The following is a 26,976-nucleotide window of genomic DNA, read 5'->3' on the forward strand; positions in this document are numbered from 1 at the left end:
GAAAAAAAATCTTAGTGTATGCTTTCTTAATTTCCAGATTTCTTCCTGATTCTATCTAACTCAGCTATTGCATTTCTAGATTAGAAAGCCCATGTTTTTCTCATTTAATTTTAGCTTATTTTAAAGGCTCAGCCTTGCTCTAATTACTTTTGGATAAAAGTATTGAAAAAATAAAGCATTCTACGAAGAAGAGTTTTTGTAATAACAAAATCCTATGTCAACTGCTCATATCAGTTTTGGGGCAAACTTAAAAGACAGGTTGTATGTTGAAAATTTTAGTACAACTAAGGTTGATGTACTAGAAGAAGAGGCAGAAAGTTTATAAAGGAACAGGATTTCCCACAGAAACATCTTGCTTGGGGTTCTCTGTTAAAGAATAAACTGAGAAGTACGCTGATGAAATGTAACTTACGAGGGTCAATACATGATCGCAAAAGTTGCTAAACTCTTCATCATATGGGGCTCACAAAAATAAAATGAACATCTTTAACAGTACTCCAAAACAAAAGGACATCTAAGAGATTCTGGAGAGCTAATACGGGCTTTTAGTTATCCTTATTTACCTGAAGCTATAGCAGATTGATCTGTCCCAGTTGAAGCTTTTGGTTGTTTTCATAAGACACCTGGGCAGTCACCAATATTGCCACCACAATAGGGGGAGGGAACCGTAGTAGACACTCCTTCATAGGGAAAACACTGCCATTAAAAATGGCACTGTATTTTAGCTGTCTAATATTAGAGACCTACCAGGAAAGCAACTACAGATTAAGAGAATAAGAAGGTTTGATCGCATTCCCTAAATGCAGTGGTCCTAGACCCATATCTTATCCATACTGAATATCTGAAACTTCATTTTCACCCCAGAATAAGTGAAAAACTATAATGATTAAAAGAGCAAAGAGGCTTCAGATGTAGCATTTCTCCTGAAAGCCCTCTTAAACATCCTGAATATATGTGATAAACCAATTTTGGCAAACTCCTAGCGAGAACCGAGCACATCACAGGAATAATCACTGATAACTCAGTTGTTCATTCTAACTTCAGCCCGTGATAACACCGATGCGAGTTTACCTCAATTCCCATCGGGAACACACACAACTTAGCACTTAATTATATCCTGCTTATAGGGGCTTTAAATATCTTTTGTCTTCTACCTAGACTGTAAATCTAAGGGCTCAGGCCTTCTTTTATCCTATCCTCAGTACCTAGCACACAGCCAATGCCTAATAAGTGCTTGTCACTTGATTTGTAATTCTCTTTAAGAGTCCTTTGTCAGTGCCAAGAACTAATACGCCACTTCAAATGAACTCCCATTTCCACCCAAGATTTTAAATCAGAAACATGATCTTGGGGTTAATGGTATAGAAGACGGTTAAGACGCATTAGCAGATAACTGACCATTACCCATTGCTTAGAAGTCATCCTAGATTGATATTCAAAGGAAGTTTAAAACAAATTTGAAACCTAAATTTTCAACATAGTTCCTAGTTATCACAAGTAAAAGTACAAAGCACGGGGGAGGGGAGAGAGTTAGAGAGAGGTCAAATTGCGCTTTAATGGAAATAATAAAACTGCTGCTAAAAAATGAATAATTATTAACTATTATTTACTCCTAACCATTGTCTGTTGGACCTGTACTACCATCTCACCTCTCTGTGCTAAAATATTCAAAGCTCTATCAACATGTTGAGAAACCTCTAATTAACCTTCACTTGCCAAAAAAGAGAGGGCCATTTTGCAAACTGAAGCTGCGAAGTTCAAACATATGTTTGAGCTCCGGCTTTTCTATGTTTAAACTACGAAATCCTACATAGATGTACAATACAGTTCTTTATATCGTGTCCAAAAGTTTCTCCATAGAAGACCACTAACTGAAAAAAAATTTTTCTAAAATTAAAGCAATAAACCAAATGCCCTCAAGTTAATGTTTAAAAATCTAGTTTTTCTATTTCATTCAAATAAATATTACTAAACTAAGCACTGTTGACTACAATTTTAAAATAAAAGGAACTTGATCATAGCAAATTCTAAGGCTAATTAAAAATTTAGAAAATGACAAGCAAATGCCTATTAACTTATCACACGTAAGTTAATTTACATATCTTTATTTGCCTGAATATAAAAAAAAAATCTATGATCTCAAGGAAAGTGAAAACTAACCACTAACATCTTTTCTTCCAAGCACAGCTCAAACTATGCTAAACATAATTTTTTCTTTAATTTCTAATAAAATGCTCAACAGAGCCAAGAACAAGGTTCAATATACCATATTTGAAATTCACTAAAGTTGTTACAGGTAACTTTCTATTTAATGAAGTCTTATTATCTCTATTTTATTTACTTCGCAGCTTTCAAATGAGCCAAACTCATAACTGTTTTTTTAAACAAAGATATAGATATAGATATATAGTATATTCACACACACACATACATACATACATAAATAAATAAATACATACATACATAAATGTTTTTAATTTCTGGCATAATAAGAATGGCTCTAGATGAATACCTATGAGCACCAATTGGCCATTTCAATAACAATCTCTTTGGCTAAAAGCATTTATGGAAATTCTCAGCATTCTATGATGTTTTCCTTAAGCTATTAATTCTAAACTAAGAGAAACATTAGCCTTCCAAAAAAGAATAAATCTTCCCAAGGCTCCACCCAAGAACAATCTCCTAGCTGATTATGGAAACTTCCATGAAAGAAACTGTTTAAATAATTATACAGGCTTTTAATGATGTCAAATTAAACAGCTATCAAAATAAACCAAGTTACCAAAAAATCTGAAGTGAAACAGGATTAATACACAACTGCAGACAAAAATCACAGGGAAGAGTCTCTCTCTCAAAAAGCAAGCTGAAATTTATTAAGATGCTAATATCAAGTAATAGAGCTATGTAGATAAAACAGGATGAGAGCATATCAAGGGCAAGACACTTGTATAAATTCCAAACATTTTGAGGAAATGTTTTCACAACAAAAAAAAGATCTGTCACAGCTTCTATGTTATTCAAACTTTAAGTCACAATTAAGTTTCCTGGTCTGCTGTACCAATTCAAATACAGAAAGAAATATACTTTCATCTGTAAAAACCATCACATTCAAGAGGCATTTTCCTATGGTTCAACTTTAGCAGAGGTCCCATTCTGAAGCACAATCACCGCATGTTTCCTAAGTGGGTCATATTACCTAGAATATCCTATGGGGACAAATTGTTCTCTCTGAAGCAGGTGTGGAGAACAAAACTAGTTTCCTTGGAAAGGAAAGATACTTGTAGGGTAGCAAATATCTCACTATGTGCCATCCTAAAATACTTTCTATCTTGAAGTGGCAGAACTCTCTCTCTCTCTCTCTCTCTCTCTCTCTCTCCCTCTGTTTCTCTCTCTCTCTCTCTCTCTCTCTCTCTCTCTCTCTCACACACACACACACACACACACACCCAGAGCTATTTGTTTGACTTGGCATTTAACTTTTTTCTCTTAATCTACCATAAGGTGCACAGCCTACTACAAAAGCAAACACACAAAAGTGTTAATTACTAATTCACTAAGCACCTGCTACCTGTAAGACACTGTCAGATATAAAAACAAGCAAGTTACAATCTTCCCTCACAGAATGTATGTGATTTAGAAAGTATTACAGTATAAGGTAGTGTGGGTTGAATTCATATAAATGACACAAACAGATGGAAATTAGAAGAGATATCACTGTGGATAATCAGGAAAGACTTCCCGAAAAACGTATATATTAGCTGTACGTTGAAGGGAATGTGAAAAAGTTCTGGTTTGGGAATCAGAAAATGTAGGTTCTCCTTCTGCATTTGTCATTCATCAGCTTAGTGGAGCATATATCTTGGAGAGACTTAGGTTTCCTTACCCATAAAATAAGGATGCTAGACTAGATGATTTTCTAAGATTCCTTTCAGCTTTATTATTTATGGAAATGTATGGATAGGATTGTATATTGCCTTTTACAAATCTTTTTTAAGTTCACAAGTAATACACTCTTATTACAAAAACTCTAACAATAAAATCAACATGATCGTTTCTCCTTGATTCTCACTCCCTTTCCCAGAGGTAATGTATCCTTCCAGAACTTTTCCCATGTATTTCCATATATTATTGGGGTATTTTTAAAACATAAATGAGATCATACTGGAAATACTATTGTTACTAATAGGGAATTTGCTTTTTTCCTTAACATGTCTTGGAAATCTCTCTACACACAAAGAGGTCTAAATCATTCTTTTTATCTGCTGCAAGTTATGGATGTATTATCATTTATTCAGCCATTCCCTTATTGATAGGAATTAAGGTTAGCTCTAATTTTTTGGTTATTATAAACACTTTTGTTATTCTAGTTCATGCCTCTATGTGCATTAGAAATTCAAAAGGGGAGTGCAGAGAGGGGAGCCAAAGACTTTGAGCCAAAAGTATAGAGGTAGAAAATATAGGGGAAGATAAAGAAGTTTGAATCAGGTGTCCACATTTTCAGCAAAGGAGGAAATAGGAGTCACAGTAATATACAGGAAATATCTTTAGACCAGGAGTTGGGAGATATGGGTCCTAGCCCTTGGTTCAAAAACTAGATCTAAGAGTAAAAAGTGGGACTGGGTACTTGAAATCTCAGAATTTTTTGGCCTAGAAGAGATCTTAAAGATTGTTCAATTCTATCACCTAATTTTATATAAATTAAAGCCCAACCCTTAAACAAAAGTGTGATATTAATGACGCCTAGCTTCGCGCTTTTGCACGAAGAAATTTTTTTTTTTAAAGTTTGAATAGTCACTGTGATAAACGCTATAGGGAAACAAGAGGTGAGAATGGTTGGTCCAAAAGGAGGTTACAGTTAGAGACGCATAAATTTCTAGTTGATCCAGTCAGCACAGCTCTGATTTCCAGCAACCCTTAGCAACTCATAAGGGGAAAAAATAAACAGTGGAGATGTCCCAAAATTAGAGATGGAGTTGGCAAACTATCAAAGCAGTGAGGACATGATTGAAAAGATACTTTGAAGAAAGATTCCAATATACTGACCTGCAGCTACTTTCTCTTCAGATTGTTTATACAGAACTGTTTTAAATAAGCTAAGTAACATCAGTGAGCTCTTCCCTCCCGGTGTGACACACCCTCATCTAAGGGTCACTGACGACTGTTCAGTACAGCAGTACAATACAATAACCACACAACTGGATTTCTGGAGCTTGAGCAAATAAAAACTTGTCAGAGAATATTTTTTAAAAGTGCTCAGGATTTACCACTATGTTTACAGATTAACTTGTCACATTTCCTTAGAAGTCAAAGGTAAGTATTTTTCCAAAAGGGACAAAGTCCTAAATATTCATTAGTATTTAAATCTTAAAGCTCTCACACACACACACACACACACATCTGTGTGTGTACATATATATAATATACACAGACATAATATATATACACACACATATGTAATATATACACACACATACATACAGCTTTGAGGAATGTGTTTATACCATTTATACACACAGACACATATGCTTCTTAGGGAAAATTCTAGTTTTACAGAAATATTTACTATTACTATAAAATAAATACTTATTGTAAAATAAATTTCTATCACTGTAGCTACGGCACCAAGTGTTATAATAATCTTTAGATATTTTACAAAGTTCCAAAGTTTTAATGAGGTGAGGTTCTAGGCTCATTTTTCCAGGTGCTCTTTCATTTTGTGTGTGTACTGGGAGTAGGTTACATACATACACATGTATATATTTATATCAAGGAAAATGCTTTGGAGACGAGTGTAATAATTAAGTTTCTAATTTGCTTATAATTACTGAACTGAAAACATTCACAGAACTGTAAAACTTTTCATGTAGGGAAGGAATTCAGAGATCATCTAGGTTTCCTCCTTTTACAGCCAAGGAATGCAAGACCCCAAGAAGTGAGATAATTTATATGACATCCACAGGCTACCACTAGTAGACATGAAAGGAAAAATTATCTTCTGACTTCTGGTACAATTTTCACATCAATGTATTACATATCCCCAAATCGTCTGCGTTGGATTCCAACTATCCTTTTTTTGACAATTTAGCTCCTAAACCATGTTTAGTATTAAAACCTACCTTTCTCCATTGGCTTCTCCAAAATAACAAAACAAGTTATTTACTTATGAGTTCATTAAGTTTCAACTTTTCTTTTTAGAAGATATGAATATAAGCAATATGTCATGTGTTTGTCCCAGGACTGAATTATTTTCCAAGCAAATTTGTCTTCAAGAACTGGTTAGCAAGTAACCATATTAGGAAATTTTATTCTCGTTACTGAATCCTCCCCTTTAGACCTGTGGTTTTTCACTAGTAACACCCATGGGATTTTCAATTGGCACTATTCACTAGAATACATATAAAAGCAAGTATAAAGTAACTATCCTCTGCACCAGCTAACATGTAGCAAAAGAATCTGAATCTCTTCATTTTAAAAAGATAAATGCAAGACACTAAACAAATCTCTCACTTAATAAAAAGATTTCTTACTGATATACCTCTTGGCATGCTTGAATTGCCAAAATTTGTACCAAAATAGAAAATTTCTTTAAATGAAGATGCTAATTTAAAAAATGCATTTGAATTGCAGTTATTATTAAACCAATATTTATCAGAACATTTAGGCTGCAGTGATTACTATACACAGCAAAGGAATTTAGTAAAACAGCATATTGCCTTAAAGTCTAGTAGAATTCTACTGCTGTATAAATTATTATAAGTATCAGTGTAAACGGTATAGTCAGTTTTATGGATCAAACACAGTCCTCAAGTTGCATATAAAATAAACTTTTGTATACTGCATCATCTAAAATATATCAGGAAAATCTATTAAACTATTCCTTTTTTAAATTACGAATTCATAGTTTGAGAGGAAATGTTTTCTTAAACAAGTGACAACTGCACTGAGATACACACTTTGCAATCACTTGGGTAAAAAGCTACTACACTTTCACTATGATATTCACTGCGCCGATTATTTAAAGTCTGACTTAATTATTTGTTTATTTCTAGACATAATTTTAGACTCTGAGTTTCAAGTTATATTTCTAGGTTATTTTTAAGACCTAATGATCTCATCTCTACCCATGTATCAGTTATAGAATTGATTTAAACTTTAGGAATTGGATAGCTGAAGTTCTGAGAACACTAGGTTTATAGAATGCAATCGTTGTCTGAGGCAGCTTCTGTCACCCTGCAGCCTGGGTCAGGGAGTGGAAAGCTTAGCCTTAATGAGCTATTTCTGACAAAGGTCAATACAGAAACTGTGAACCTATCTAGACACTACGGCAATGACTTCATTGCATAGGCTGCATTTTAGATGTGTAATTTTATCCTGGCTATGCTCCTCTATTAACCATAAATTTTATCTCCAAAACCCACCCATTACTTCATCTCTATCTCATATAACATTCAATTCTAACCCTAACAGGTGCCTATCTCTGTACAGCTATTTTTAGTTGTCTACAGTTTTCAGCATTCCTACCATATAAAAATACAGTTAAAGTATTCATTTATAATACTTGCATACAAAAGTAAATGCACCGATTACATGTCTGACAAATGATATTACTCTACATACTGTTTGATGTTAATTTCTATATTAATCTGGTTTTATAGTTTCATAAATAGTGAAATTCTATTAAATAAGTGTCTACTTTCCAATGCTTAGCTGGCTACTTTTTAGTGTTACATAGCTACCGTTAATAACTCAGTACTATAACTCAACTCCTACTGTCTAAAAAAAGTACAAAGAATAAATTTTTCTTCTTCAAGATTTTTAAATGAATTAAAAATAAGTTTTCCATCTTTAGACTAAAAAAGGGAAGTAGCCATCACTTTTATTTGCCAAATCAGAAAAGTAGGTCAGTGGCTATTTCCTGGTCTCTGGACAATGCTGTTTCTCCTTCCCTCCACAATTATACTTTTTAAATTTTGTTGTTCAAGTTATATTTTATTATACCTGAAGTGAAACTGACACAATTCATTCAATATATGGTCTTAATTTTGTTAGATTTCATTGTTAGAGGCTCTTAAAAACCTTTAAATATATCCTTTTTATATGCTACAGAGTTCAATCTTTCTTCATTATCTTACTCAAATCACATTAGGTAGTAGTACCATATAACATATTGGAACCTCATCTGTGGTTAATCACGTATTTTCAGTAAAGTGTTGAGTCCTTTGTGCAGTTCCATCAGACGATGATGACATTAGCACTTTTTAAGTGTGAAACTACAAGGTCAGTGGACTTTTCAGGACCTTTCCCCCATTCAGTGGTGGCTGGTATGATGGATGGATGACCACAAAGTTGGGTGAACAACACTAGTTAGCCATTATAGTGAGTATGAAGTGGTAACTTTTGGTTTTGATTTGCATTTTCCTAATGACTACTGATATTGAGCATCATTTCACGTGCTTACTGGCCTTTTGTATATTTTCTTTGGAGAAATATCTATTCAAATCCTTTGCCCATTTTTATATTGGGTTGTCTTTTTATCATTCAGTTGTAAGAGTTCTTTATATATTCTGGATACAAGTCTCTTATCAGATATATGTTGTTTTTTTAAATTAAATGTATCAGGGTGACAATGGTTACTAAAATTACACAGGTTTCCAGTGTACAATTCTGTAATACATCATCTATATACCACATTGTGTGCTCACCAGAGTCAGTTCTCCTTCCATTGCCATATATTTGACCTCCTTTACCCTACCAGACACATTTTACAAGTATTTTCGCCCATTCTGTAATTTGTCTTCACTTTCTTGATTGTGTCCTTTGCAATACAAATGTTTTCAATTTTGATAAAGTCCAATGTATCTATTTTTTCTTCCATTGCTTGTGCTTTGGGCATCGTATATATATGTAAGAAACTGCTGCCTAGCCCAAAGTCACCAAGATTTACTCTCATGTTTTTTTCCTAAGAATTTATAGTTTTAGCTCTTAAATTCAGGCCCATGATCCATTCTGAGTTAATTTCTGTATATGGTGTAAGGTAGGGATCCAACTTCATTATTTTGGATATAGATATCCAGTTGTGTCAGCACCATTTGTTGAAAAGACACTGAATTGTCTTGGCACCCTTGTCAAAAATTAATTGACCCTAAATGTGAGGAACTATCTCTGGATTCAATTCAATTGATTTATAAGTCTGTTCCTAGGCCTATATCACACCGTCTTGATTATGTAGCTTTGTAGTAATTTTGGAATTGGGAAGTATGAGTTTTCCTACTTTGTTCTTTTCAAGATCGTTTTGGCTATTCTGGGTATCTTGCATTTCCATATGAACTTTAGGATCAGTTGTCAATTGCTACTAAAAAAGGAAGCCGAGATTTTGATAGGACTTTCATTGACTCAGTAGATCAATATGGGGAGTACTGCCATCTTAACAATAGTAGGTTTTCCAATCTATAAACACAAGATTTCTTTAATTTCTTTAAACAGTGTTTTGTAGTTTTCAGTGTACAAATCTTTCACCTCCTTGTTTAAATTCATTCCTGTATATTTTATTCTTTTGGATGCTATTGTAAATGGAACTGTTTTCTTAAATTTATTTTCAGATTGTTCACTGCTGGTGTACAGAATCGCAGCTGGTTTTTGTGTGTCAATCCTGAAGCCTGCAACTTTGCTAAATTCATTTACGAGCTCTATTAGTTTTCGGTGGATTCCTTAGAATTTTCTATACATAAGACTATGATATCTGCAAACAGAAATGGTTTTATTTCTCCCTTTCAAATCTGGATGCCTTTTATTTCTTCCTTTTGCCTAACTGCCCTGGCTAGAACCTCCAGTACAAGGTTGAGGAGAAATCACGAGAGCAGACATTCTCGTCTTATTCCTGATCTTAAGGGAAAGCATTCAGTCTTTCACCATTAAGTATGATATTAACCGTGGGTTTTTCATAAATGAGCTTTATCAGGGTTACTGTAAGATATTTTCACACTGAGATTTGCATCTTAGTAATAAACCAAGGTTAAGAAGAACTTTTGACTAAACTTTTCATAATTATCAGATCCAATCCAAACTGTACACTTTTGATCCAGCTGCAGTTATATATTTCAAACCTACAACAAAGGTTTAGATTCCTTAACCCCATGACTTATTTTTAATGGAAATTCTGCCAAACCAATCGTGCAATTGTTTTTTCCTAACAAATGTATTTTTTCCTACAATGTGCATACTGTATATAAAAGTGTATGTTCTATTTAAATAACTGTCATACAAGCACCCAAAATATGCAGCTAAAACCAGTCAAGATATGTTTCCCCGCCATGGAATCCTAAATAGTTGGATGATGTACTAAAAAACCATTGCTTTACCCATGGGCACAAAGATTTATTCTTATGTGTTGTTCTAGGATAAGGCAGACCAAAACAATCACTCTGTCAAAATGTCCACGTCAATTGAGGACATGTAGACAATCTTTAAAAAAAGAATGTATTCATTATGATGTGCAAACCATTGGGATAAATATAACCAATACATTAAAAAAATTCTAACACAGAAAAGCTGAAATTATTTATGATATTCTAGTCTCCAAGTATATACAAATCTTTACCTTGTAAAAATATTTACCATTTTTAACTCATGGAATGAGAAAGGAATAAAGACCTTACAAGTGGAGCATAAACTCCATCAGATAAACTGTTCCCCTTTACATAATCACTTGGTTTTGTTTTAGTACACTATATAATATCCTAATGAAGTGAAAGAATCAATTAGCCCTTTAAAAAAGGTTACTGACTCTTTTTTTTATAAGCAGGATAAAGTCCTGTATAGTAAAAATCCTTTAAGACGTTTCCACTTACCAAATTTTTTCATATAATGTATTTACATTTTAAGAATTCATTACATTTTCCCTTTACCGCCTATGAAATTATTATATTTGTTGTGTTCTCAAGAGTATTTTACATATTTTTCATTTTCCACTTAAGTCATTATAATTCGGTAACATATATTATTCACTATAGATATACTCAATAGCACATAGAATCATTTTTTCACTCAGTGGATATTTACTGAATGACTGCTATATACTAAGGGTAAATAAGACCAAGCCCCTGCCTTCCTGAAACTTAAGAGTCTCTGAAAGAAGTTAAATAACTCAAAAAATATTTCAAACAGAGATAAATGTTAAAGTGACAGAAAATGCAATGGGATAGAGAGTGAGTGGGGGACAATTACTATTCTCTAAGGAGATGACCTGAGAACTGAGAACTAAATAATGATGAAGAGCTAGAGCAAAGGCTTTACAAGCAAAAGGAAGAGCAAGTTTAAAAGCCCAAGATGGAAATGAACATGGTATGTTGGAGGGAAAGTAAAAAAGCAGTGTTAGGGGGATCCTAGGAGACCAGGGATAGAGTGGTAGAACTCTGCAGGCCACAGATTTTACCTAATTGCAATGGGAAGCCAGTGGAAGTCAGAAATGACATGATCTGATCTATCCTTTGAGAAGATCACTGTTGCTGCTGTGGAAGAACAGAATGTGAGGAGGAATGAACAGTAGCAGTTAATGGAAAATAATATCCCCTCTTTACATGGTGTTTTAGTACTCTCTCTTCCTTTCTGTTCCCATTCCTATCACCTGAGTGCTGGTTCTTACATCCTTCTACCACATGGGCTACTTCAACAGCATCCAAATTAGTTTCACTGCTTCTATAGCTAGACTGCATTTAAAAAAAAAAAGTTTCGATCATGCCTATCTTTTCACTTTTAATGCCTCAAAAACTCACTACTGCTAACAAAATAAAACCCAAATTCCTTGACGTTTCAGTAACATTCCACAGTTTAACTCCAAACCACCTTTCTGGCCTCATTTCCCCCTATTAATTTGATAGACTCCGTCCTTCCCCTCAATATGGTCTACTCACTCTCCTGAACACAGCTTATGATGCCACCTTCCTGCTTCCATGGACTGACCCTTTCCTTATTCTTTCCTTAGATTCAAATTCTACCTCTTCTTCATACACTCTCCTTCACGAGCCAGAGCAGTGGCTTTTTGACAGCATTTTATATCATGTATATATAAGTTTCACAATTCTACATTTAACTTTACTTAAGCAACACACTTTGGTATTTTCTATTCTATTTCTTTTGCAAAATGACTCACTAAAATGACTGCATAGACCACTAACGGGTTTCAACCTTCAGTTTCAAAATCCTTTTTAGTGGACTTTTCTAGACATTCACTGGTAATTTAACTAGATCCTGGTATTGAGATGAAACCTATAATTATCAAAATATCTCATACTTCATTTTATCTACCACAGTGCCAAGCACAGGATTTATTAATCATTACTGAAGAGAAAGACTGATATTAAACATAAATATCAAATTTATGATCAGATAGGATCATGAATAGGTCTGTTTTGTGTTCCCATCATTTTGTTTCAAATTGTAATTATGATAGCCAAAATGGCTAGTTTTCAATAACACTTTGACCTACACTTCCTGTGTTCCTATTTTACATAATTACACAATAGTATTGCATAGTGAGGGAACACAGTAAGTACGCCATAAATGCTTCTTTTCATCTCCTGAATCTGTTATGACCTGTTACGGGTCTAGGGAGACAGGATGAGTATACAAGTAACAAATGCTCTGAAATATTAGACTAGGTTTGGTGCAACCATCAGGGTTTTAGGCAGAAAGAAGCCCCCAGGCCTTTGTATCCAAGAAAGAATCTGAATTTCTTTATCAGTCCTGAACCCACCTAAACCTAAAGCTCCCTAATGGGCTATGGGCATAGTGGGTAATTGTGGACCACAGCAAACTACTCTGGGTTTGCCAGACTCCCAGATCTCCACCGTTAGGCCTTTCTCTGAGGTCTGGAAGTATGAACCTCAACATGTGTCTCAAGGACAGACGTAGGGGTTCCACAATCTTGAGGCTTTATTTAAGATAGACACCTAGAATGACTCTGTCATTCACTAACAATTTAAAATCATCTATTCTAATTCTCACTGCATTGCCCCAGCAGAAAACACTAACTTAGAGCAGCTTTATATGTAAGATTTTAGAATCAAGCTTAAAAAAAAAAATATAAACGAACTTCTGAAATCAATATTTTGTATGTAAAGTAGCAATATTTCAACAATATGAATTACTTCAGAAGTATGTTTTCAGAATAAAGACAAAATCAAATTACCCTTTTGATAGTGAATTACTTTCCTCATATAAACACATACTCAAAAGCAAATGAAAGGGAAAGCCAAAATTCTATTTATTTTAAAGCTAGGTTAACTTTTTTATTTAAAATGTCAAATAAAAATGGTGCCTCGGTGGGGAAAAAAACAAAAAAAACTATTAAATAGAACTAGATGGGAGCTTTTAAAATGTAATAACAATACAGGCTTAAATTTTTTTTTATTTTTTTTTATTTTATTAAATTTATTGGGGTGACAATTGTTAGTAAAATTACATAGATTTCAGGTGTACAATTCTGTATTACATTATCTATAAATCCCATTGTGTGTTCATCACCCAGAGTCAGTTCTCCTTCCATCACCATATATTCGATCCCCCTTACCCTCATCTCCCACCCCCCACCCCCCGCCCCCGTTACCCTCTGGCAACCACTAAACTATTGTCTGTGTCTATGAGTTTTTGTTTCTCACTTGTTTGTCTTGTTCTTTTGTTGTTTTTGGTTTATATACCACATATCAGTGAAATCACATGGTTCTCTGCTTTTTCTGTCTGACTTGTTTCGCTCAGCATTACTCTCTCAAGATCCATCCATGTTGTCACAAATGTTCCTATATCATCTTTTCTTACTGACAGGCTTAAATTTTAAAAATATTTTTTATATTTGGCCTCTTGAAAATTGGGCTAAAACACTCCGCCCATTTAGATCATCCTGTACCTACCAATACTTTTGTTTTTTGCTAGATCATAACCCAGAAACTTTTCAGAAGTGAAGTACAGGTTATTAAATTGGATTCTTCCTTTGACACTCACCCTGACACATAACTCTAAATTAAAGATTTATTTATATTGATAAATATCCCTCTTAAAATCTAATATATTTTGGAAAGGTTAATTTTATATTACCTTTCAATTATGCCTTAAGGAAGAGAGGGAGGGAGGGTTAAAGAAAGGAGGGAAGAAAGGAGGGGAAGAAATCATTTGAGAAAGACTATCCAGGACTATCAGAAGAGGACAGAAGAGGAAGAGGGAACCATGCCTTAAGCGAGTTAGGGTAGGAACCAACCAGAAAGTCTTAGACCTAAGTACATAAAATGAGAACAAAAAGCCTTCACTGGAGACACTGGAGATTGTGTACAATCCAGGTTATAAAAGCCACGCATGTTACACCAGTGCCACAGACAGGTAACAGATTAAATGACTTACAGGGTGTATCAAAGTAATACTATGGGTGATAAAGTTATCATAAGTCAGAATTGATTTGCCAAATGCATTAAACAAAGTTTACTCAAAGATTTTTAAAAGCTCCATTCCAAACAGTTTACTGAATTCAGTCTTACTCCAGTGTTAAAAAAGTTTTTGCCAGGTTTCCAATGAGGGTCTCCCAAGAACCACATTCAGGTAGGTGAAATGATTTTTCAAGGCACTTGGATATCAGTATTTATAACATGTGGCCCAAAATACATTCTGTGCTCTAATTTAAAGTTCAATGTAAGATTTTATTTGTCAAGTCATTTCTTGGTCTTTTCACCATGTTTAAACTAGCCAGATACTTCCTTTAATACACCAGAAATTCAAGGCAGAAAAGAGAGATTCTCTAAAGTGAAGATTCCTGCCAAACTGCTTTGCCACAAACTAGCAAAACATCTTTAACTAGACTATTGAATTTTGTTTCACTTTTATCCATCACTCAATATTGAAGCCATCATCTACTATATATGCATCAAATGCTATGAAATGAGGATAAAAAATAATGAACAAAACAGAATCCCTGCCTGTGAGGCAATCATAGTCAACTGGCAGAGAGACATATGAACAGATAGTGCAACACTGCTTGGTTAAGTTTTAGAACCAAGAAAAGGAATAAAGGAAGAGGACAAGTTTGGGAGAGAAGATGAGGATTAAACAAACAAAATATTCTATTTTTGACACAGAAATTAGATTAATAACCAACAAACTAGAATTGTCTGCACCAGTCACTTTTAACAATAAAAAAGATCTGAACAGAGCACAGTGCAAACAGAGTGGTAAAAGTCACCAAGTCAGCCTGGAGGACTATGCTAATAAACCCGTTCAAGAGGATTTGACATTTAAATTCATCTGCAATGAGGCAGTTAGACTAGTGAATCTGTAAGGTCCCTTCTACTTAAAAAAAGGCAAGACAAAAAGTTGAAGGTCACAGAGATCTTTTTTTTTGTCAAAAATGACTGGTGCAGTCATTTCCACTTTGTTGGTTATTAATCTAATCTCTGCATCCAAAACAGAATATTTTGTTTGTACAATCCCCATCTTTTCTCCCAAACTTGTCCTCTTCCTATATTCCTTATCTTGGTAAATAATAATACCACCTAAAACTTAACCTTCCATAACAAACCAGTCGCCAATTTCTAATGATTCTACCCTATACATCTCTTCATTCTGTCTACAGTGGTACCTGGGTTTTCGAACGTAATCCGTTCCGGAGACCGTTCAAGTTTGGAAATGTTCGAAAACCGAGGCATGATTTCCTCATAGAAAGTAATGCAAAAAGGATTAATCCATTCCAGACCTTTAAAATCAACCCCTAATTTTACTATCTAATAATGATACCATAGATCCATAAAATTACAGTGTTCATCAACGGAGATGTTCGAAAACCGAGGTACTACTGTACTTCTATCTCCAATGGCCTCCATCATCTCTTACCTTGGAGCCTTCTAATAGCCTCCAAAAGAGTTTTCTTTTCTTTGAGATCCCTTCTCCCAATCAACCAATTCTTCGCACTGTAGCCAAAGTGATCTTTCTAAACACAAATCTGTTTATATGACAACCCATCTTAAATTCACTGAAATTCCCCCTATTGCTCTCAGAAAAAGTCCACACTCTTCAGCATAGCTGTCAACGTCTGGCCTGGCTTGCCTCTTTTATAAGCATATTGAGACTCCTGCAGCTTCCTCAATATACAATGCTAACTCACCATCTGTAGGGGCTTCCGAGACTCCCTTAAAAGAGAATCAGGTGACCCTCCAACATGATGTTTCATCACCCTCTGCTTCTCCATTACCATACTCACCATACTCCCTTAGGAAGCTCTAAGTTCCTTAAGGACAGAAACTATCTTACACATTCTTCTATTTCCTGTGTAAAGCATTATGGCTGCCTGGCACTGACATAGTTCATGTTCGATAGAGATTTGTTGAATGCATAGAATAAATGAACAAACTGAAAAGAAAGAGAAATTCAGTGTCCTACTATTTGTCATAATATGTACTAGCTACACTACAGAAACCTAATCCTTTAGCAAGACCATATTTAAGCCATAAGCCTATCACAATTAACCTGTTTTCAGAGACAGAAGTAAAGAAAGCTACACCATAAACTCAAAATTCAAATCAGCTTAAAAATGTATTTACGTCTTCCAGTTTGGATAGTATAAGCTTACTATTTAAGTCATTTTTTGGAGAGCATACGTATCAGAATCATGACATATTACACATTTAAAAAATAAAAATTGTAACTACATATTCACTATTACATTATTTTCACAGGTTTAATGTTGAGCTTGCTTTTTAAACATAAATGAAAACTTCACCTCTTTACTGACTCACCGATTCTTTTCCAGCTCATTGTGTGTAGACCTAAAAGGGAAATAAAAAAGAGCATTAGCCATGTTTTGTTGCTCAGGTTATTAAAGGGGGATTAATTTAGTTACTGCTATACCACACCCAATGAATTTATGTAGTAATGTAATATATGATCAGACTCCTATAATTTCATTCATCAAGAAAAAACAGTCTACATTCTTCATTAGGACTATTCATTCAGATATAGTGCTTTCAGTTAACAACTCTAAATATTTTGAAACTGGAGCTTCAGTGCTGTTATATTTTAATAAAATTAATACTAGCACATGTTCTCTTGCCTACTTCTAGTATACCACATTTTGTTGAGTTGTAGACATTATATCAGAAATTTTAATTCAAACATTATCTCATTTTTGTTTAAAGAGAGAGAGAAAAAAGGTGTATGTACTTCTATGTCCTCTTCCATCTCTACTTAACCCACTCCTAAACACAGGATGAAAATGTTTTAGCTAACATAGAAGCTGAAACAGGCTTGCCTTACAGCTAAATGATACAGACAAATTCAATCCTCCCTGCCTTCTGTGTGAAACATAAACAAGGAAAAGTCATAGAAGAAAGAAAAATAATATAAATAAAAGAAGATATATTAATAAAACCAAGGAACACATTTTTAAAAGACTGGGAGGATATACCTCAAAATGTTAACAATGGTTGTTATCTAAGAAGAAAACTTAGAACAAGTAAAACAAAAACAATGAAATACTAGAGTAAGTAATAAATGGAAACAATCTATTTTGAAAGAAGTAGACTATTTACCATAAACTTATTCTAAAGAACAGTCTGGCAATCCACTATATGACCATAAATACAAAAGATAATATACCCAAAGATAACCAATTGTTGAATTCCAATATTATATTGAGCCTATAATCAAAGCTAGCACCCAAAGAACCCATTGTCAACAAAATTAGTAGGTTCTTCCCACCTCTCAGGCTTTTCTTTATTATGTATCTTTCTAAAAAACATGAAATGATAGTTAAGAATATGAACTTTTTTACCAAACCAGGAAATGCATGCATATCTAATTATACCACTAGCAAAATTTAACACAATTTCCAAATACCAAGAAGCAAAAATGACCATGCATGTCCTAATCTTTAGCATACTGCCATGTTCTTTCAATTTTTATAAAATGCGTCAGTGGTGTTTACTGCTATTTTGATGGCTTTTTTGCCTGTAATATCAAGGCAATGAATCCTGAGTATTTTAAATGTTCACGACTGTCTTAGGCTGCGGAGAATCAAAGACAGTCTCTAGTTGGTAAATTAAGGCAAGTATATGAATAATTATAATTCAAGGCAGAATAAATATATGAAGAAAGATACAAAGGATTGTGAGGGGTTAAAGAAAGAAGAGTTTACTTCCAAATGGGGCTATTGGGGAAAACTATAGACAACGGTGGTATTTAGTGTGCGATTTAAACGATGAGCACCATGTGCTGCTACCGTGTTTCCCTGAAAATAAGACCCAGCCGGACCGTCAGCTCTAATGCATCTTTTGGAGCAAAAATTAATATAAGACCCGGCCTTATTTTACTATAATGTAAGACCGGGTCTTATATAAGACCGGGTATAATAATAATATAACATAAATAACATAACAATACTGGGTCTCATATTAATTTTTGCTCCAAAAGACACATTAGAGCTGATTGTCCAGCTAGGACTTATTTTTGGGGAAAAACAGTAGTAGAGGCTGGACCTGGTAGGGAGAGGTCAATCCAAGTGGAAAGGACAGCATAAGCAAACAAGCAGAGCTGTGAAGTCCACAGCAAAACCAGAGAACAATAATGTATAGGTCATAAAAACCCATGGTATTCGAGGAAAGAAGTCCTGATTTTAAATATTAACTCTCTTATTCACACTAGCTGTGTGACTTGGGACAAATTATTTAACCTCTCTGATTAACAGTTTCCTCATTTGTAAAACTGGAATAAAATCACATGCCTTGGCTGGGTTACTGTGAAAATTAGAGAAAAAAATGTAAAAGCATCTAGCCCTTTGTAAGTATTCGGTAAATGTTAGCTACTGCAAATATTCTTATTATTTTTAACAAGACTAAAAATATACTACCCCAAACAATGTTAAGTATGCTACATGGGACAATAAATTTAATAGAGTCTTGATAACACTTGGAATTATCCTGGAAATAAACAACCATAATGTTGAAAAAAGAAACTGAAAGAAAAGATTGGTATTTACATTATTTAGTCAGCTGTGAGGACAGTACAAAGTTTAGGGAATGCCAAAGAGAAAGATGCCTAACTATATGTACACAGAGAAAATAATGATCCCAATAGTGCTGGCAATAAATGAGAAATTGAACTTATCACAGACCAGCACACCCAGAAACAACCTCTGTGCTCCTCTGAGCCTGTGTGTCCAACCAAGCCCTTCCAATAATCTACCATTGAAATATCCAAGGATGACAAATTCCCTGTAAGGTTGACATGTTCTGAATAATCCATCTGGTTAGCCCTCTTTTCTTCTCCAAATAAAATGCACCTCTGAGAACAAATACTAATGAACTATCTTCCTTTCAGACACCCTTACTCTTGAATGCTTAACTTCCAAGGACAGAGAGAAAGACATTTCTATCATTTTACCATTGAATCACAGGTAATCTTTTTCACAAATAACATCCCTTTTAAAGAGACGTGTTAATGCATTCCCTGTGTGACTGGGAGTCATTATCTCCACCAGATCTGTGACTTTTCACCCACTACAACACAGCTCTAATACATAAACTTTTAATTCTTTAGGGTACAGTTTGGTGGCAGTCAATGAAATGAAGCATAGAGTTGAAACTGCACAAAAGAGTACAGTTTGGTTCAAGAGGAGTGCCACCGTGGAAGGAAAAGAAAAGTCCCCATTCCCAGAATTAACATTTTCTTCTAGCAAAAGAGAAGACCTCTATCTTTGCTGAATTAATGAGCCAACCCCCAGTTTAGTAATATTTTTATTTCACTTTCTAATCCTCAAGTGCCTAATGGATGTTGCTCTCCACACAACAAAAAGAACACACTCTATGAGGCTAAATGAGTACCTTCTGTCTGTATCCTAAAGCTTATACATCATATAAACATACTCAGAAGACAAGAAAAAAAGAAAATGTCACCCACATTGGAGCAAGGGCCTGCAAAGCACAGACCTGAAGGGGGTTGAAGAAGAATTAGTGGAATGGTAAAACTTCTATGCATATCTTCTTTAACTTTCTTCTGTATTTATAAAATGTTAGTGCAGTAATACATGTACACAATTATAAACACACACACATATATTGGGGGGATATAATTTCTTTTTTTTTTAACTGCTAGTAGTATAATAAAGTGGTCAATGAAGTTTGAAGAATATTGTAACAAAAGAAAATCATGGTAATTGCCAATAAAGTAATTCTTTCAAAAAGGTAGTTTTGTACATTTGTTTCTGTCAAAGGTACATATTTTTTAAAAACCATTTAAGACAACAAAAACTTGAATATTGCAGACTTTTGGAAAAAATGCATCATAAGAAATATATTGCTTCTTTCTTAATCATGACAAAAATATCACTACTATAACTAAAACCACAAAAAAGCGTCGAAAAAATGATGCATGACAAAAACTACAATCAATAAACTTTTCCTTAAAACTTATATATCTAAGCTGAATATATGCATGCTTTATGACTAAACATTTCCACTCACAGGCATATACCAAACTAACATACGTATATATACTCACCAAAGGACATACAAAAGAATGCTCATTCTTTCCACTAGCCCCAAACTGGAAACAACTCAAATGTCCATCAATAGTAGAATGGATGAATAAATTGTGAAACATTCATACAATGTAATACTATAGAGCACTAAGAATTAACAACTATTATGCAATTAACAAGGATGACTCTTCCTAATTTAAACACAATGTTGACTGAAAAAAGACAGACACACAAAAAAACATAATGTATACCTCAATTCATATGAAGTTCAAAACTGGAAAAACTAATTTATGGTATCAAAAGTCAGAATAGTAGTTACCTGGGGGGGTGGGGGGCTTCTAAGAAGAGTCTGTAATATTTTATTTCTTCACCTTTGTGAAAATTCATCAAGCTATACACTTCGTATTTGCACACTTTTTTGTATGTACATTTTCAATAAACAGGAAAAAATTACACATGAACTGATTTTGGTAAAATTTTATTTCAATTATAGCAAATACCCTAACCTAAGTCTCTGACAATCTTTTGGCATACTACATAAACATCCCTAAGTTATGTACTTGGTAAAGCATAATTTTCAATAAATATGTAAGTATGAAAATCACAGTTTTCTAAGCACAAAGGAATTAAACTAGAAATCAATAACAACATAACTAGAAAAATAGCAATATTTGGAAGATATGCCAAAAATCAAAGAAAAAATTGCAGAAAAATTAGAAAATATCCTGAACTGAAAAACGAAAACACAACATATCAAAATGTGTTGGATGCAGCTAAAGCAGTGCTTGGAGAAAAATGTTTAGCTTTAAATCCTTATGTTGGTGGAGGCTCCAGGAGCCCAAATTCAATGATCTGAGATTCTACCGTTAGAAACTAGAAAAAGAAACAAACTGAACCAAGAGAAGTTGAGCAATGATTCTCAACTCTGAGCTATTTTGCCCACTAAAAGGCATTTAGCAATCCTAGAAATATTTTTGGTTATCACAACTAGGGAAATACTACTAGCATTTTGTGAGGAGAGGCCAGGGATGCTTCTAAACATCCTATGATGCTGAAAACAGAAATATATGGCCCAAAACGCCAACAGTGCTGAAGATGAGACACACTGAAGGAAAGAAATAATAAAGGTAAGGAGTGACCGAAATAGAAAACAGGAAACAACAGTGAATATTAATAAAACTGAAAGCTGACTTTAAAAAATCAGTAAAATTGATAAACTTCTTCAAAGACAGATGAAGAAAAAGACACAAATTACCAATATATCCAAAAAAAAAACAAAAAACCCAATACCAAAAATGAAAGAATGCACATCACTACATATCCTACACACATTAAAATAAGAGATTATGAACTTTATGCCAATAAATTCAACAACTTAAATGAAATGGACAAATTTCTTAAAGAATACAAAATTATTAAAACTTAAGAAGAAAGAGAAACCCTGAAGACTTGCATCTAATAAAGAAATTGAATACATAGTCAAAAACCTTCCCACAAAGAAAACTCCAGGCCCAGAGTGTTCATTGGTAAACTTTGCCAAGCATTTAAGGAATGATACCAATCTTATAGAAAATCTTTCAAAAAATAAAGAAGGAATATTTCCCAACTCCTTTTGAGGCCAGTACTACCCTGATATCAAAACCTGACAAAGAAATGACATTAGAACACGAACACACACACACACACACACACACACACACACACACACACTATCCCTCATAAGCACATACAAATTCTTAACAAAATATTAGCAAATTGAACCCAACGACACATAGAAAGTATCAGTTTTACAATAAAGAATTTGTCTGGTCTTTATCCTTACTTCCTGAAACAGAGCTTCTAAAACCTCAGAATTTCCCAAGTTATAGGAGTGTCTCCATTATTCATGGTGGCCCCTTGGACTACATGGGCCACCTCTGCTAAGGAGAGGACTCACACTGGAGAGTGCCCATGCCATAAAGACCAACGCTGTGATCAGAGGGTTGGAGTTTTGAGCCACTGATATCAGCCCGACCTGCTAACCTCCAGGGAGAGAAGGCTCACTAGAAACTGAATTCAATCACATGGCCAATGATTCAATCAACTGTGACTATATAATGATATGGAATAAAAACTCTGGAATAGCAGGTTCCAGTGAGCTTCCTGGTTGATGAATACATCAATACGCCAGGAGGGTAATGCATCCTGACTCCACAGGAAGAGGACACGGAAGTTCCATGACCAGGACTGTCTCAGAACTCACCCTATAAGTTTCTTCATTTGGCTCGTCTTGATTTGTATTAGCTATAATAAAACTTGTAATAATAAGTATAGCACTTTCCTGAGTTCTGTGAGTAGTTCTAGTGAATTACTGAACCAGAGGAGACTGTGGGAACCCCCAAATTCGTAGCCAGTTGGTCAGAAGTGCAGATGGCCTGGGGACTCCTGAACTTGCAGCTGGCATCTGCAGTGAGAGTAATCATCTTGGGGACTGCACCCTTAAATTTGTGGAGTCTGAGCTACGTAACTACGGGTAGCTAGCATCAGTATTGCAAAATACACCATGACCAAGTAGGATTTATTCTAGGAATATAAGATTGGCTTAAGATTCAAAAAAATAGATCAATGTAATCAACCATATTAACAGAATGAAAAAGAAAAACCACAGTATAATATCAAAAGATATAGAAAAAGCATTTCACAATATTCAGCAGCCATTCATGACTTAAAAAAAAAAAAAAAAAAAAACTCAGCAAATTAGGAATTTCCTCAACCTGTTAAATGGCATCTACAAAAAAATCTACATTTATCATAATCAATGGTGAAAGAATGCATGTTTTCCAAAGATCAGGAACAAGACAAAAATGTTCACTCTCACCAGTTCTATTGAGCACCAGATGTCCTAGCTAGTGAAATAAGGCAAGAAAAAAAAAAATACAGAATGGAAAGGAAGAAATAAAAATATCTTTAATGCAAACAACATTATTTATTGCCTATTCAGAAAATCCTAAGGAATCTACAAATTAATAAAATTAATAAATGAGTTTAACAAAGTTAGTTTACAAGGTTAATATACCAAATTCAACTGCCATTTACAACAGCATCAAAGAATATTATATACTTAAGGATAAATTTACAAAGTATATGCATGACCCACACTCTGAAAAACTACAAAATATTGCTGAACTTTAAAAACATCTATAAGTGAATAAATGGACAGATACCATGCTCATGGATTAGAAGAATCAATATTGTTCAGATATGTTAGGTCCCCCAAATTAATTTATAAATTCAATGCAATCCCAATATTCTAGTAGGCTTTGTTGCAGAAATTGACAGTTAGATTCTATAATGTATGTGAAATGCAAAAGACCTAGAATAGTTAAGGAACTTTTGAAAAATAAAAACCAAGTTGGAAGACTTACACTACATGATTTCATAACTTAATTAGAAAAGCTACTGTAATTATGACAGTGTGGTATTGGAAAAAGAGTAAGTATTTAGATCAATAGAACAGAATAGAGAGTCCAGAAATAGATTCACACATATTTGGTCAAATTTTTACAAAGGTGCCAAAGCAATTCAATGTCGAAAGTATAGTCTTTTCAATAAATGGTACTGGAACAACTGGATGTCCATTTGCCAAAAAATAAACTTCAACCTTTACTTCACACCTACAACAATTAACTCTAAATGAATCTTAGATCTAAATGCAAAACCTAAAACTTCTAAAAGAAAGCATAAGAGAAAATTTTTGTGATCTTGGATTATGCAAAGATTTCTTAGGACACAAGAAGCATGAACCATAAAAGATAAACAAGATAAATCGGACTTTACCAAAATATACAACTTTTGTTCATTAAAAGACACTGTTAAGAAAATAACAAAGGCAAACCACTGAGTAGGAGAAAACATTTACAAAACACATATGTAATAAAGAACTTGTATTCAGAATTTACAAATAACTCTTACAACTCAACAAGGAAACAAATAATAGAAAAAAAAAAGACATGAACAGATACTTCACCAAGGAAGATATATCAATGGCGAACAAGCACATAAAAAGATGCTCCAAGGATGGCCAGATGGCTCAGTTGGTTAGAGTGTGAGCACTGAAAACAGGGTTGCTGGTTCGATTCCCACATAGGCCAGTGAGCTGCACCCTCCACAACTAGATTGAAGGACAACGAGCTGCTGCTGAGCTTCCAGAGAGGCAGCCGGGTGGCTCAGTTGGTTAGAGTGGAGCTCTCAACAAGGTTGCCAGTTCAATTCCCGCAGGGGATGGTGGGCTGCGCCCCCTGCTACTAAAGATTGAAAATGGCAACTGGACTTGGAGCTGAGCTGCGCCCTCCACAACTAGATTGAAGGACAACGACTTGGAGCTGATGGTCCCTGCAGAAACACACTGTCCCCCAATATTCCCCAATACAATTAAAAAAAAAGATGCTCCAGGTCATTAGTCATAAAGAAAATGCAAATTAAAACACGGTGAGATATTATGACACACCCACCACTAGAATGGCTAAAATTTAAAAGACTGACAATACCAAGTGCTATCCAAGATGTGAAGCTACTGGAAGCCTCCTACATTACTTATCAGAATGTAAAATGGTACAGCTGGGAGAACAGCTTGGAAATTTCTTTATAAAGTTAACATACACTTACTATATGAACCAGCAGTTCCACTCCTAAGTATTTATCTAAGAAAAATGAAAATATATGTCTACAAAAAGACCTGTTTGTGAAAGTATACAGCATCTTTACTGATACTAGTAAAAATTATACTCAACCTAAATATCTTTCAACTGGTGAGTGGATAAACAAATTGTGGTAGATCCATACTATTACTGGACTATTACTCAGCAATATAAAGGACTAAACTGTTGATACGCAGAACATGAATGAATCTCAAAAAACATGCTACCTGAAAGAAGTCAGGCACAAGAGAGTATATATGGTATATGATTCCATTTATATGAAATTCTAGAAATGGCAAAACTGTAGTGACATAAAACAGATCAGAAGTTGCCAGGGACAAGACGTGGAGATAGGAAACTATAAAGAGACATGAGGTAAAATTTTTTTTTAATTATTTCCTTTTTAAAAGATTTTCATTAAAATATAGCTAACATAAATATATTAGTTTCAGATGTACACCAGTTATTCAACTATTATGTACCGTAAGAGACGTGATCACCATAAGTCTAGTAACCACCAGACACCATACATTATTACAGTATTATTGACTGTATTTCCTATGCTGTATATTATATCCCCATGACTTATTTATAACAGGAAATCTGAACCTCTTGCCCCCCTTCACCTTCCCCTCCCTTTTTAAAAACATTCAATTACAGTTGAAATTCAGTATTATTTTATATTAGTTTCAGGTGTATAGCAAAGTGGTTAAACATTTATATAATTTATGAAATGATCCCCGACTAGTCTAGCACCCACCTGGCACTATCATGAGGTAATGTTTTAAAGGAATGAAAATGTTTTATATCATGATTGTGTTGCAGGGTACCTGACTGTATCCATACGCGTATGTCAAGTCACTGAATTGCTTGATAAAAATTGGGTAATTTTACTGAATGGAAATTATATCACGATAAAACTTATTTAAAAAAAATAATAAACCTCATCCTGAAATTGAGGCAGTAATCTAATCTACCACAAAGTACTCAGGAATGAGAGTAAAATATCAATTGCTTATCATAGGAGACTAATCCTATAAATTACTAGAAAGTGTATAACTTTGGGGGAAATCTGTACTTCCATTTACTTAATTTTTTTTTTTTTTTTCATTTCTGGCATGTGATTATCTGCTATTAGTCAAAAGTATAGACAGTCAAATCTTCATCTTCCATAATAAGAAGTCAACAGATAACAGCAAGATAAGCTAAGCTTCTTATTTATAAATATAAAAGCAAACAGAATAAACTGTTAAATTATTACAAGGGGTAGTATTTAGGAAGCAGAAATTGAATGGGGAGAGATGGGACAGGGGAATGTTAGTTTTCTTTATAAGCCATTTAGTATTAATTGTCTTTTAAAACCATATATCCAGTTTAATAACATCTATTGTTTTATATATTACTTTATATTACTACATTTATATTACATACATAATTTTAAATGTTAAGAATCAATTTAAGATAAATATACCTAGCTCACTTTCTAATCTTAGTAGTGCCAGAAATTAAGAAGCATCCACTACATACTAAAATTACACATTATTTGTAAAATAACCACTTCTTAGATGAAAGAACAATATTAAAAACTACAAAGAATTTTGAAGTTTGCAATTATTGCTCGTAAGCATATTCTCAAAGATTAAAACAGGAACTTTAAAAAGATAAACCACTAATGAGCTAAACTACTTCATCAGTTGATAAATCCTATTACAGAGCCACATTCTAAAAACCTTTTAAAATGGAGAAAATATCAGTGATTTCCTAAATCACTTGACTTCCAAATTGGAATTTAAT

General features: G+C 34.0%; 1 protein-coding gene across 3 annotated transcripts in view; it reads right to left on the reverse strand.

The window, feature by feature from the left end:
- Window positions 1–26,976, reverse strand: part of MXI1 (MAX interactor 1, dimerization protein) — a 73,653-nt gene that overhangs the window by 17,912 nt on the left and 28,765 nt on the right. For all 3 annotated transcript variants that reach the window (XM_019725104.2, XM_019725106.2, XM_019725105.2), the window contains exon 3: window positions 16,770–16,799. In XM_019725104.2, the coding sequence (XP_019580663.1) occupies window positions 16,770–16,799 (30 nt within the window). The remainder of the gene's footprint in view (window positions 1–16,769; window positions 16,800–26,976) is intronic.

Source organism: Rhinolophus sinicus, linkage group LG07 (genome assembly GCF_036562045.2).
Source record: "Rhinolophus sinicus isolate RSC01 linkage group LG07, ASM3656204v1, whole genome shotgun sequence".
In the NCBI taxonomy this organism is placed as follows: Eukaryota; Metazoa; Chordata; class Mammalia; order Chiroptera; family Rhinolophidae; genus Rhinolophus; species Rhinolophus sinicus.